Here is a 14029-nt window from a genome sequence, read left to right on the forward strand (position 1 = left end):
TGCAGGCATGTCTGATGGCAAGTACGTGGCTTGGCTTCTGGCCCGGAGAGGCTACTAAAAGTTCAACCTAGAGATTCCTTATAAGAAGTTCCAGCAAAGCAGATTCTAAAAGATCTATATGATCACACTGTTCTTGCTGAGCTTATGTAAATAATAGGTCAAGTTTGTTAAAACTGGACTTGTTTTTCGAATGAATTGGTCTTGATTTGGATATCTCTGAAAATGGTTATTTTAGAGAGAAAAGTTGTTTTTAGTAACATGCCTTTATGGGTGTCAAATTCTAGATTAGATTGTTATTAAATGTTTGTTTACCTAAGCTAGACGACTTAAGATAAACTTCAGAGAAGTTGCACGGTAACTCGTGTAGACGATCTTGCTTTTGCCAGTTAGCCCCAGATACAAGGAGGAAACTTCAGAAAATTGAAGGATTTGAAAGGGAGAATCTGACTGAGTTAATGGGAATAGTAAAAATAGCCGCTGAGGACTATGGGTCATGCTTGCGGGGGACAAAAGCTCTCTTAGACTCTGCAGGGAAAAGGGTATCGGGTGTCAGCAGTGAAAACACAGCTTTGTAAGAGCCATGCCACTTATTTAGACTTTGGTCTCCATGAGGGAGTTCCTTGGGACGGTGGGCTACTGCAGGCTATGGATACCGCGGTTTGTGGAGATTGCCCGGCCTCTCTACGAACTAGGTAAGGGAGGACTCATTATGGTATAGAGTGGAGAGCTGAGGCAGAAGGAACATTTTGGGAATTACAAAGAGCCTTACTGAGTGCCCCAGCACTGGCCATCCCAGACGTTACCAAGCCCTTCCACTTGTATGTGGGTGGAAAGGCAGGGATGACTGAAGGAGTTTTTACTCAGACTGAGGCCTTGGCAAAGGCCAGTAACCTATCTTAGCAAGAAACTAGATCCAGTAGTGGCTGGGTTCCCCCTTGCCTCCGCGTAATTGCTGCCACGGCCCTCCTGGTCAAGGATACAGGTATATTTACAGAAGTGGACTAAATTAGACTATAAAGGGGATTGGGCTAAGACTAGGGAGAAAATTAGTAAGCCGAATATATCAGGGCACTCATCTGGGGACGCGCAAGCTTAAGGAATTTATGGGCAAGCAGTTCCAGGTTTCTAAATTAGGGTGTATGGCTCAGGATGTGGTTGATACATGTGCTCAATGTCAGGCGGTAAATGCAGGAGGAACTAGAATGGGAAGAGAGAAAAGAGAAAGAGGTAAAGAACCAGGAATTTATTGGGAAATAGATTTTACAGAGATGAAACCGGGAAAATATGGGCACAAGTATATGTTAGTTTTTGTAGATACTTTTTCAGGTTGGGCGGAAGCTTTCTCTGCCAAACATGAGATGGCAGGAGTGGTAGTCAAGAAGCTACTAGAGGTTTGGGTCACCTCTTGTCATCGGGTTAGACAAAAGCCCTGCATTTGTGAGTTCAGTCTCACAGGCATTGGCCAAAGCCGTAGGCACTAATTGGAAACTACATTGTGCCTACTGGCCCCGGGGCCCCAGAGCTCGGGGCAAATAGAAAGAATGAATCGGACTCTTGAAGAGACCTTGACAAAGTTAATTCTGGAGACTGGCGATGGGTGGGTAGATCTCCTTCCCTTCACCCTTCTCGGGGTGCGATGTACACCCTACTTAAATAAGGTGACCCCATTTGAAATAATGTTCGGGATTCCCACCCCCCCCCCCCGGATTACAAGAGGTTGCTATAGCAGAAATGACTGACCAGTCTGTACTCAAGTCACTGCAGGCGCTACAGTCTGTTTTAAAAAGAGCCCATGCAGGGATCCGGACTGCACACACTGGGATGGAGACCTATGAAGCCTCATGCCTACCAACCCGGGGACTTGGTTTGAGTACGCCGCCACCAAGTGGGAAACCTGGAGCCTCGCTGGAAGGGACAGTTTACTGTCATCCTGACCACCCCCACGGCAATAGAAGTAGAAGGCATCAGGGCCTGGATTCACGCGGGTCACGTCAAACGAGCCGAGGATGAGAACGCCCCCCAGAGGTGGATGCTGCTGCCAATGGACCCCGCCGATCGTGGACTAAAACTAAGACTCAAAAAACAATAAGTTCATTAAATTTATTGTTGCCCCCGTTATATGGGGATGGGGGAAATATAAAACTGGCTAAAAAGTCAAAGATTTGACTAGTCTCCAAAGAAAAGGGGGGAATGTAAGGACCTATTTTATGTTTATATTTTGTCAAGAGGCTTTCATTGAGGTTAAACAAAACCTTGTTTAGCCCTTGAACTGTCCTCGCTCCCCTTCCCCCAGGGGATTCACTTAAAGGCGGGTCCCGGAAACCAGCTCCAGGTAACAATGCCCAGATACAAAGGTGGGTCAGGCCAGGTGGAGACATCCGATCAGTAGGGGGTTGCATACTGTCTCCCTAGCTACCAAGGAGTATGGGCCCCCCGCCCTTTGGGTACCCTTTTGGCGCCAATCCTAATCAAGGTGTAATAGGCTGATTCAAATGTCTACTAGGGTAAATTATAATTCAATTGGTCACCTAACATCACTGTGGAGTTTCCTGGGTGTGTTACAATCTCATTGGCCACCTGTGCGTGGCCAGGCCCAACCGCATGGCCTTTGCCCTTAAAAGCTAGACTGTGAAACAGAGAAGGGTCGCCCTCTCTTGTAAGAGGTGCGGCCCTGAACGTTCGGTTAGATTCTTGATGCTTGGCGCGAAATAAAGCTTTGCTTGACCTTCAAAAAAAAAAAAAATAAAAATAAAGATGGGAAGCATAATTGTTTTTAGTACTATTTTGATAATTCCTATAGTTGAAGTCTTTATGAATCTATTTCTGCTCATGTTTCTCCTGGTTCTCACTAAAAGCATTTTATTTCTTTGCAAGCTAGATTATTTTTTACTGTGTACTATTCAGCGTCCTTGAAAGATTGTTAGCAGATCTTCTTTGAGGCATAGGATCAAGGTGTGTCCTCACAGAAAAGATTTATATTTGTTTCTAGCAGTTACCTAGAAGTCCTACCAAGCAAATTAACCTTAAGTTATTTTCATGGCTTTAAGTGTTCTTTGACCTCCTGCAAATCCACATGAAGCACAGTTTGTGGTATGGAATACTTCCTCCTCCACAGATGCATGCCTGCGTGCACATGTGTGCACATACATGCTGCCTATGGGCATAGTCAAGACATCTTGTTTGTAGTTCCCTTGTGAGGGAGTGAGGCACTTCTACTGCTTGTTAATCCCCAGTGCAATGGTAAAGATCTTTGTACTCCCCACTGTGTTACTGGGAGAAGGGAAAGGGCATGATTTCTTATTATATCACTCCTTACTTTGGGTGAATCCCAGGTTTTATCTCCTATTTTCCTAGTACTTCACAAGGCCTTGAAAATCTCAGTCCCATTTTCTCCTGGTACAACAAATACTCTGTGGGCAGAAGCAGTTTCTCGAGCTGTTTACCTCACTAGGTTCCTTAACTGTACCTACTAATCGCCTGATAACCGTCATTATTTTTGATGCTTTTCAAAAGATGTTTTCTGTATTTTACCCAATATTTTTATAGTTGTTTTCTATAGGAAAATGGGTCCAAATAGCCTAATCTGTTTTACTACTAGAAACAGATTGGGGCAATTGCCCCACTTATTTTTTAGTAAGCTGAAAAATAAACAGTAACTCCAATTCAGCTTAGCTAATTTCTGATAAAAGATTTCAGGCATATACCTCATTAAGATATCATTAGCAAACTCCTGTACTTTTCCAATATCTTATGCATGCAAATGTATTACTTGTTAGTAGTAAAATAATTTTAATTAAGTTTTATAGTTTTTATCCTTTCTTATTTATATAGGACTGACTTCATCAGTGTTTAGAGGCTAAGAAAAGTGACAGATATGGATAGTGATTCTAGGCATCTTCTCATCCCGGAGGTCAATCATGAAATAATAAATCCTGGACCTATGAATATCCAGTTTGATTCATCAGATCTAAGATCCAAAAGGTAAGTAATTAAAATAAAACATTGATTTCATAACTAGAGTTTTTAGTTATTAGACTAGAACTATGTAGCCAAATATATATAGCTTTGAATATAAAATATCCAGTTACTTAACAGCATCTATATGTTTGTATGTGGAAGGGAAAAAATATGAATACACTTTAATCTTTTATATTTGACTTTTTTGACTAAACTCACCATTTGTGTTGTAGAAGGGGTTGAATTAAATTTTACAAAGTAAGATGCATTTATGTAATTCATTTAACAAATATATATTGATTACCTGCTTTCTGCAAGGTAATATACTAGGTACGGGGGATAAAACAGTAAAATTAATGCATAATCCTAACCTTCACAGAGCTTAAATTCCAGCAAATAGTTTAAGATAATTTGAGTTTAAAATTTGTTTCATTGCATACCTAGAAAACCCGAAAGAATCCACTAAGAAATTATAAATAGAGAATTCAGTAAAGTGGCTGTTCATAAAATAAACAAAAATAATTAGTATTCCAGTAATAAGGTGTAATGGGAGAAAAGAAAAAGTGAGAGTAGCCTAATGTGCAAAATCTACATGAGAGAAACTTCAAAATAAGATTTAGAGTGTTTTTCCATATATGAGATGCTGACTGAGTTGAACTGTTCTTTCTTTTTGTAGTATAACACAAAGATAAACTGCTACCAGTACACCTATAAAGTACTCTCTTAGGACTTAGAGATTTTTTTTTTAATTTACTGAAAGAACCCTTGAGCTTATTTGGTATTTTATCGTATATCTCTTATGCAATTATAAAAATGAAAACAAAATATTTCAGTTAAGATATTACCTACTGATACTTCACATTTAGAATATGATCCTTTGCAATCAGTTTTCTAACGTGGTGTCATCAAAATTGTTTTTTGTTTCCCCTCCAACACCCTGTTGTCCTTTGTATCATTAAGAATATAATAATGTAGTACTTGTTAAGAGAATTTTCTTTCAAATCACTGGCACTTTCTTTAGTTTGGATGCTTGCACTTTCCTGATCTTACCAGAAGGTGTCACAGGTTTTCTGACAATAATATGGCTCATATTTCTTCTCAAATGGTCCTTAAATGGTTTGATGACTGAAATGACCAGTCATTTATAAATTACCTGTAATTTACAATGTACCTGTCATTTACAATTACCTGTCATACCACCAGGAATAATTACCTTTATGACAACCACCTGGCTGATAGTGATTAAAAGATGTTCTGGATTATGAGATATGTCCATATTTTAAAAATGTATATATTAGAATTGGTAAAATATGACATATAATGAAAAGGCATATTTTGTGGTCAGTGGAAGGACTCTAAAATACAGTCTTAATGCTCTTTGAATTTTAGTCCATAAATTTAATGTCTCCCTCAACCCCCAAAAATGCCAGCAGCCAATTCCAAAGTTTATATGGCCCAGCAGTTTCTAAGCATTAACTCACAATATCAAATAATATATGTACAAGGTTATTTAATGCAGTATTTTTTAAAAATAGTAAAAGTTTAAAAAAACCAGAATGTCTTTTCTTAAAGGACTAGATAAATAAATTTTGGCACATTGATATAATGGAATATTTTTCACCCATTAAAATGAAGGAAGTGGCTTTATTACATATCAAAAAGAAACAAGTCTTCAACTTGTTTTGTTAAATCAGAAAAAGTACAGAACAGTGTAGTGTACCATCATTTGGGTAAAAATAAATTCTAAAACTGTGTATGCTATAATATGTATAAATGATTCTGGAAGAATAAGTAGTAAATTTTAAGAGTGGTTGCCTCCTCAGAGAGAAACAGTGCTTGAGTACAGATGCTGTTGGGTAAATACCCAACGATTCAACTACCCTAAGAGTTCCTTGGCCACAGAATCTTAATCTTGTTAACAGAGGCAGTTGGTTCCAATCCAAGAGATAAAGGAGGATTGATTTAAGCTAGTCTTCATAATCCTATTTCCGTTTTCCAGATACTTAATTTTTTAGTCCTTCTTGAAGCTAAAGATGGCAATGTGAAATTTGTCGTAAAGAAATGTATCGTCATTTACATAGTGGCCACCACAGAAAATAATGAAATGAATCTTAAAATTTTCACTTGTGTATTCCAACATCAAGTGAATACAAAAACTTATGAATGCTGATTGAATACTCAGGATTTTCTTGAAACATCTAAATTCTATGATAAATAATTGACCACTGTGACAATAGAATATAGGTCATTAAAGTGCATTCCAATTGGCAGGAGTTCAGACAGTTCCCTGAGAATCTGTTTAACCATGTAGATTAAATGGAAATATATTTTCTATAATGAAACTCGTCAAAATGAGAAGGGATCAACTATTGACAATCATGAGATCACTACCTGGGTAAGCATGTTTTAAGGAAGGCAAATATTGGGGTGCCTGGGTGGCCCAGTGGGTTAAGCTTCTGCCTTTACTCACTTTATATGCATAAAAAAACCCTCAGACACAGTGAGGGAAGTTATTTTCCATTAGAAGAACCAGCTTAGGGGCACCTGGGTGGCTCAGTGGGTTAAGCCTCTGCCTTTGGCCCAGGTCATGATCTCAGGGTCCTGGGATCGAGCCCTGCATCAGGCTCTCTGTTCAACAGGGAGCCTGCTTCCCTCTCTCTCTCTGCCTAGCTCTCTGCCTACTTGTGATCTCTCTCTCTCTCTGTGTCAAATAAATAAATAAATAAATAATCTTTTTTAAAAAAAAGGAAAAAAAAAGAAGAACCAGCTTAAACAACTATTTCTAACACTGATCATTTTGGACTTACCATATAACTTTGGTGATATCCCATTATAATATTACTTATGTAATAATATTACATAAGTAATATTATGTATTACTTATATAATATTATATTACATAATAATATACACATTACATAATAATATAATATATAATAATATATTATTATAATATTACATATGTATGTAATATACATATTATATGTAAGATAATATTACATAATAATATTACAGAAGTAATATTATTATGTGGATATATTTTAAAATCTATTTACATCTTAAAATTAGGCTTTTAGCCTCATCTTCATAGGTTTATGAAGTGATGAGTTTCATCATTATTCTAATATGCCTTATGATAAATATAAGTAGTTAAAATAGCATTGGTCTTTGTGCTACCTAAAAATCATCTTACATGTAACCACACTTTGGGAAACTGTGTTTGGCCATCAGAGAATAGAAAACAACATTTGATACTTTTAATTTGCTTTTCCTCAGTTAGCTTGTGATTAATTTTCTCTCTTCCACTAGGTGGCAATCAAAATCATCTATCAGTTCAAATGTAATAATTTCAAGAACTCCTTTGAGCTGATAGTGTGTTGGATCTGCTTATGACATTGGTGGAACTGGGGTCCAGTTAGACTCGTGGAGGATGAAGCTTGTCACTGTAGAATAGGAATACATGTCATAACCATTTTCTTTTGAGGAACTTCTGCAAAGTATATGTGTATACTTCTCTCTACACACCTCTTCTCCCTCTCAGTTTTTCACCTGGCTTGGGGTGGAGTTAGGAATGTGGGTGGAGGAACAGAGAGGTTTAGAAATCTCTTATGTTGTATGTGATATATTCCATTGGCAATTACTGATCCAAGAGATTGTCTTCCTGCTTTTCCCAGACTTTCTGGTAACCAAAGATATAGCTGGTATTCAGAATTGCTTCATACGGTGATGCTGCTCTGGGCTTATGCCCCTTGGGAGTTGAACATTCCAGCCAGTCTAAAACCAGATTATGAAGTGGTTATTTTGTTTTTGAGCTCCCCCTTTTCAGTTTTCTTCTATCAACATTTCCTTTTCCATTTTTCCTAGGATATAGGGCTTTCATGCTCCTTTTGTATCCCAGTGTTCCCCCAGGGCAATAATTGACCCAGCAGTTTCCTCTTAGGCAATGCTTGTAAATCATACTTTTTGTCACCCGTTTTTCACTAGTTCTTATCTGTCTTATTCTTGTAGAGATCTGTTGTCTGTTTGGTGTTTTGATGGAAAACAGTCTTAGGTGTCAGAGACCTAGTCTATTACCTTTCCATAGCTATTTGCATTTTAATACGGAGAATCCTAGAAATATAAAAGCCTAACCTAAAAGTTAGGGTTTTTTTGTTTTGTTTTGTTTTGGTAATTGACAACATTGCAAGAACTTTGGTAAGTCAGTGGGACAGAGGTAGATACTGAAAATAAGCAGCATTCCTGGTGCCTTCAAACACACTGTGTCAAGGCCCCTGGTTTTTTTAGAATGTCTACTAGTCTGCACATATGTCAGCTGGCCTCTTTCTGTTTCGTTTGGCAATAATACTACCCTTGAATAGCAGCCTGAATTGACTCTTTTGGATACTTGTGGTCCTGGGAGAGAGAAGGAATAACAAAGCAAAGTGAGGAGTTTATTAATTTGTAAGGGTAGATCTGGGCCCAATAGTAATAATTGGAAGCAGTTACTGAAGCTTGGTAGTTCCATAGTTAGGGATTATGGAGATGTATAAGGAGAGAGAGAAAAGTAGTTTTCCCAGGACTGCTGATTTACGGAGCTGTATAAATTACATTTTGAGAATGTGCCATCCATGTTAAGTAGATGGGACTAGGGTCTTGACAATATATCAGTGACAAGGATGGCGCACTTGCTGATGCAGTGCTACTTCTATACCCTCCATCTCTTCCTTATTTTTCTTCTATTCTCTTCCCTCTCCTACTTTTCTCATTCTTCTCCCCATTTCCATCCCCATGTTACTTTTCCACAGTGGAACCTTTTTTGCTAAATGCTTACATGCATATGTGTGCGTCTGTGTGCATTTGGTAATGCATCAAAATCTGAAATGATTTTTTTCTAATGGATTATTTTCATTTTCCTCTATAACTTACATATTATCTTCAGTATAAACAGTCTACTACTTTTATAATGAGAACCAAGTTATTCAGAAAATATAGCATTCAGGAACACCTGGGTGGTTTAGTCAGTTAAGCACCTACCTTCTGCTTATGTCATGGTCCCAGGGTCCTGGGATTGAGCCCCACATTGGGCTTTCTACTCTGTGGGGACTCTACTTTTCCCTCTGCCCCTCCCCTGCTCGTGTGCATTCGTTCTCTCTCTCTCAAATAAATAAAATCTTAAAAAAAAAAAAAGAAAATATAGTAGTCTTATAATTTAGGGTAAAAGTAGTATATGCAAAATAAAAACTCATTTTCTTAAAAGCATTGTTTAAATCACCTGTGCTTCTGTGGAATGTTACAAATTGTGTTTTTTTCTGTACTTGGTGGAGCTTTTTTAGTAGGTGGGTATAAGGAAGTTTCTGACAACAGAAGCATAAGGAAATAAATTCCATCACATAGAGGCAAACATTGTTGAAATATTTTGGTACATTTCATCTTGTCCCTCTTTTCTGTGATTTTTTTTTTTTTTTGTGAGGTCACATAGTATATACAATTTAAGGTACTGCTCAGTGTAAATTCATTACTTCTCCCTGTTACTCCCTAGCTATCTCCCTGCCTGCCTCCTCTCTCTGCCTCTTTCACTCCCTCTCCACTTGCCGCCTCCTCTCCTTTTTTCTTATATTTTTACTTTTGTCAGCAAACATTCACTAAGCATTTGTAGTGTGCAAGAAGTGCTCAAACACAGCCCTTACCTCCAGGGAAGGAGATAGACACACACTGAGAAAAAGGGAGCACTATGATGAACAGTTATAAATATTTTGATTTTATTTTTTTTAACTCAGTACTCATTTTTCACTAGGAAAAATACTGGTTTATCCCATCCTGAGCTAGCATTACCAAGAATCCTGTGGAATTATCTTCCTGTGAGTAACTATGCTGTAGGGTCTGGCTGAGCCCAGCCAGAAATACAATGAAGCCATTTGTAGTACTGATGGCTAGGTGTTTGGGGGGCTTTCAGTGCAGGCACTGCTCTGAGTAAGGATATTTGTTGTGGTAGTTTTTTTGGACTGAAGTTGAAGTTCTTTCCTTTGATTTTTGTTTTATTTGTAATATGTAGTCTTACAAATATGTGGTAGATCTTCTAAAGGATTAAGCTGGGTGAAGTTTACTAACATCTGGTTACCAGCATTTCTAAAGGAAAGACCTATTCAGATGCTCCCTGACATAGATGTGACAAAGGCAGGAGGCCTCTTTCCTGCTTATCCCCTCTGCCCACTGGGAAGGGGAATAGAAGTCCTTATCTCCACTTCTAAGTCACTAAGTAGACTTTCAATGTCTGGCAGGAGTTAGCAAATTTTTTTCTGTAAAGGGCCAGATAGTAAATATTTTAGGCTTTGTGGTCCTATGAATTAAACTTCACCATTTTGTGGTGAGAATAGCCATAGAATACAAAATTACATGGACATGGACATGATCCAATAAAACATGCCATAGACTGGATTTGTCCTATCCTGCCATAATCTAACATCCTTAATCTTTAAAAATGAGTTTTAGGGACTCAGGTATAAGCAACCATAGGGACTTCCTATGGTTCCTACCACTGTGCTTCCTACCACTGTGACTCCTAGGGATACCTTTTGCCTTGTTTCTGGAAAAGCTAGAAAGTAAAGCCTACTCACCTTAATTTCACTCTACTCCCACAACTGCTTCTAATAAAACTGTTCTCATAATAATTGTTCCAATCAAAATGGTCCTTTGGACAATAAACAGTCTCTAGCCTTTCCCTGAACTCAGGTCATGATCTTAGAATAGTGAAATCAAACCCTGCATCAGGCTCTGAGCTCAGCACAGAGTCTGCCTGTCCCTTTCCCTCCCCCTCTGTCCCTCCCCTCACTCTCTCGCTTTCTCTAAAAATGAATAAATAAAATATTTTTTAAAAAGGAATTCTTAATATGAGAAAATGCTGACAATATATATTTGGGGGGGGGGCATTTCAGTGATCCTTAAGCACAATTTTTACTGTAAAACTTTTTACTTCTCCTTGAAACCTGGTACTTTCCCCTTGTATATCATTCTGGCTTCAGTCTCTATCCCTAGAGTTTATAGCAGTTAAAATCCTTGGATGACCTTGCCAGAGGATTTAGGCCTGCATCAGGGGCATGAAGTTAAAAGGAAAGAAAATTTTAGTTAAATTGCTGACCTGCATTTTTCTTCTTCTTTTTTTTTTTTTAATGGAGAATATTTAGGTTACAAAACAGGAAATTTTATTTCTTTTCCAGAAATTTTTTTTTTTTAAGATTTTTTATTTATTTGACAGAGAGAGAGAGAGACAGGGAGAGATGGAATACAAGCAGGGGGAGTGGGAGAGGGAGAAGCAGGCTCCCTGCTCAGCAGGGAGCCAGATGCGGCTCGATCCCAGGATCCTGGGATCAGGGCCTGAGCTGAGGGCAGACGCTTAACTATCTGAGCCACCCAGGCACCCCTCTTTTCCAGAAATTCTTTTGGTAGATTTGTGTAAGAGGGAGAGTAGTAATTGGCATGACATTGCAGGCTGAAGCCTACCCTTTATTTCTAATTAAGACATACCCTTTATTTCAAAATATTGTTAATGATATTCTTAATTTATTGCACTTAAGTTTTTTGAAACAATTCGTGATTTATTTTGGCATTTTCATAGGGCGGTTAAAAGGAAGAGTTGTTGGAGAACTATACTATCTTGGAAATTTTTCCCACATTCCTAATCTTCCTTTTTTGAGGTCACTCATCATGTTCCGTTTGGATCTGCTTTTTCTAGGTGGAAGATAGGATGCAGTGATGGTGGTGGTATTATTTTATATCAACCTAGAGAAAGTGAAAATACTGATTGATACTTGTATTACATGGAATAAATACCAAGATACTAGTGTTGTCATTTGCCTCATTATTACAATTGTTATTTTGACTATTTTTATGTTTAATAACAGATTCAAAGGCCATTTACAGCTTTGGAAGTTTTTTTTTTTTTTTTTTTTTTTTTTTTTTTAGCTTTGGAAGTTTTTACATGTTAGAAAGTTTCATCCAAGTATGTAAAATTGCAGATAGAAGTTTTTATTGGTGACAAACATCATTTTCAGCAATAATATTATGTACAATGGAAACATTTCTCCTTTTTTTTTTTTTTTAAAGATTTTATTTATTTGACAAAGAGAGACACAGCGGGAGAGGGAACACATGCAGGGGAAGTGGGAGAGGGAGAAGCAGGCTTCCACCAAGCAGAGAGCCCGATGCAGGGCTCGATTCTGTGTGGAGCTTGATGTGGGGCTCCATCCCAGGACTGTGGGATCATGACCTGAGCCAAAGGCAGACGCTTAACAATTGAGCCACCCAGGCACCCCAGTGGAAACATTTCTAAACATCCATTATCAGAATATTCTCTACTCAGTGTGAATTTTTAAAAAGCAGCTACTTTCTTGGGGCACCTGGGTGACTCAGTCATTCAGTGTCTGACTCTTGATTTCATCTTGGGTCTCAATCTCAGATGATGAGTTCAAGCCCCGCCCAGTGTGGAGCCTAGTTAAGTATGTGGAGGCTTTTAGGTTTTTAATGCATGCTGTGTACCTATATAGCATACTTTTTTTTTTTAAAGATTTTATTTATTTATTTGACAGACAGTTCACAAGTAGGCAGAGAAGCAGGCAGAGAGAGAGGAGGAAGCAGGCTCCCTGCTGAGCAGAGAGCCCGATGTGGGACTCGATCCCAGGACCCTGGGATCACGACCTGAGCCGAAGGCAGAGGCTTTAACCCACTGAGCCACCCAGGTGCCCCTATATAGCATACTTTTGATAGCAGCTTGCCATTGCAGGAGGAGTTAACATATTTTAAACAGTTGTCTTTTCATAGAAAAGTAGGTAACTTGTGTTTGAGTTTTATACATCTTTATTAATAGTTTGCCAAAAGATAACCCGTAAACTTATGTATGATACACAAGATTTTTTTGGTCCCTTTTCATCTCCTTACTAAATTTTGAAAGAATGGGTTAATTCAAGTTATATTTTTAAAGTCTTTTATCACGTGATATATGTACAGAAGACTATATAGCATGTATGTACATTTTTATTGTTTTTTAAGATTTTATTTATTTGAGAGAGAGACCACAAGCAAGGGGAGGGGCAGAGGTAGAGGGAGAAGTAGCCTTGCTGCTGAGCAAGGAGCAAGAACCAGGGGCTCAGTCCCAGGACCCTGAGATCATAACCTGAGCTGAAGGCAGACGCTTAACTGAGTAAGCCACCCAGGCACCCCATATGGACAATTTTAAAAAATAATTGTAAAGCCAACACCTATGCAGCCAACACCAATGTATAAAAAGAGCAGCACCCGAGAAGTTCCTCATATGTCCTTTACCAAACACATCCTCCTTCCTCCCTATAGGTTCACCACTCTCCAGATATTTGTGTGACCGTTTCCCTACTTTTATTTATTTATTGTCTCTGTATCCCTAAATACTGAATTCAGTTTTACCTTTTTGTGCGCTTCATGTAAATGAGATCATTCTATATATATTATTTTAGAATTTTTGTTCAGCAATGTAATTTCCATCCAAGTTGTATGTAACAGTATTTCTTTCCCATGCTTTCTGCTATTTTATTCTATGACTATCTGAAGTTTATGTATACTTACATTCTACTCTAGTTAGACATTTGGGTTGTCTCCAATGTGAATATCTTACTATTAATGTTCTTATAAATATTATTGTATGTGTGCCTTAGCATACATGTGCAAGAACTTTTCTAGGACATATGTATGTGAATATTCAACTTAACTAGATAATGCCAAACTCTTTTCCACAAGAGTTAAACCAGTTTACATTCCCACTATAGTGTGTAAGAGTTTCCATTACTCTACCTCCTGCTAGTGCTTGGTATTGTCAGATTTTAAAATCTTAGCAATTCTGGTGAACATATAATGGAATCTCATGTTTCCTGCCCCAAAAAAATGAGGTTGGGAAAGTGTTATTAATGATTACTCATTGTGGGGTTATGGGTGATTTTTATATTTGTTATGCTTTTTTTATGCTTTCTGAAGTATTTATACTTAACTTGTTAGCTACCACTCCATTTCTTTGGCTCCTTTTTACAAAAAACTCTTTGCAAGGATTATTTATACTCACCATATCCAATTT

General features: G+C 38.0%; 1 protein-coding gene across 4 annotated transcripts in view; it reads left to right on the plus strand.

Annotated features, from left to right (window-relative positions):
- The window catches only part of SLC38A9 (solute carrier family 38 member 9), an 83878-nt gene that overhangs the window by 15641 nt on the left and 54208 nt on the right, over positions 1–14029 (plus strand). For all 4 annotated transcript variants that reach the window (XM_080804144.1, XM_080804143.1, XM_080804146.1 and 1 more), the window contains one exon: positions 3832–3981. In XM_080804144.1, coding sequence (XP_080660270.1) covers positions 3875–3981 — 107 coding nt within the window. In that variant the 5' untranslated portion in view covers positions 3832–3874. The remainder of the gene's footprint in view (positions 1–3831; positions 3982–14029) is intronic.

The sequence above is a fragment of the Martes martes genome (genome assembly GCF_963455335.1).
Source record: "Martes martes genome assembly, chromosome: 5".
Classification (NCBI taxonomy): domain Eukaryota; kingdom Metazoa; phylum Chordata; class Mammalia; order Carnivora; family Mustelidae; genus Martes; species Martes martes.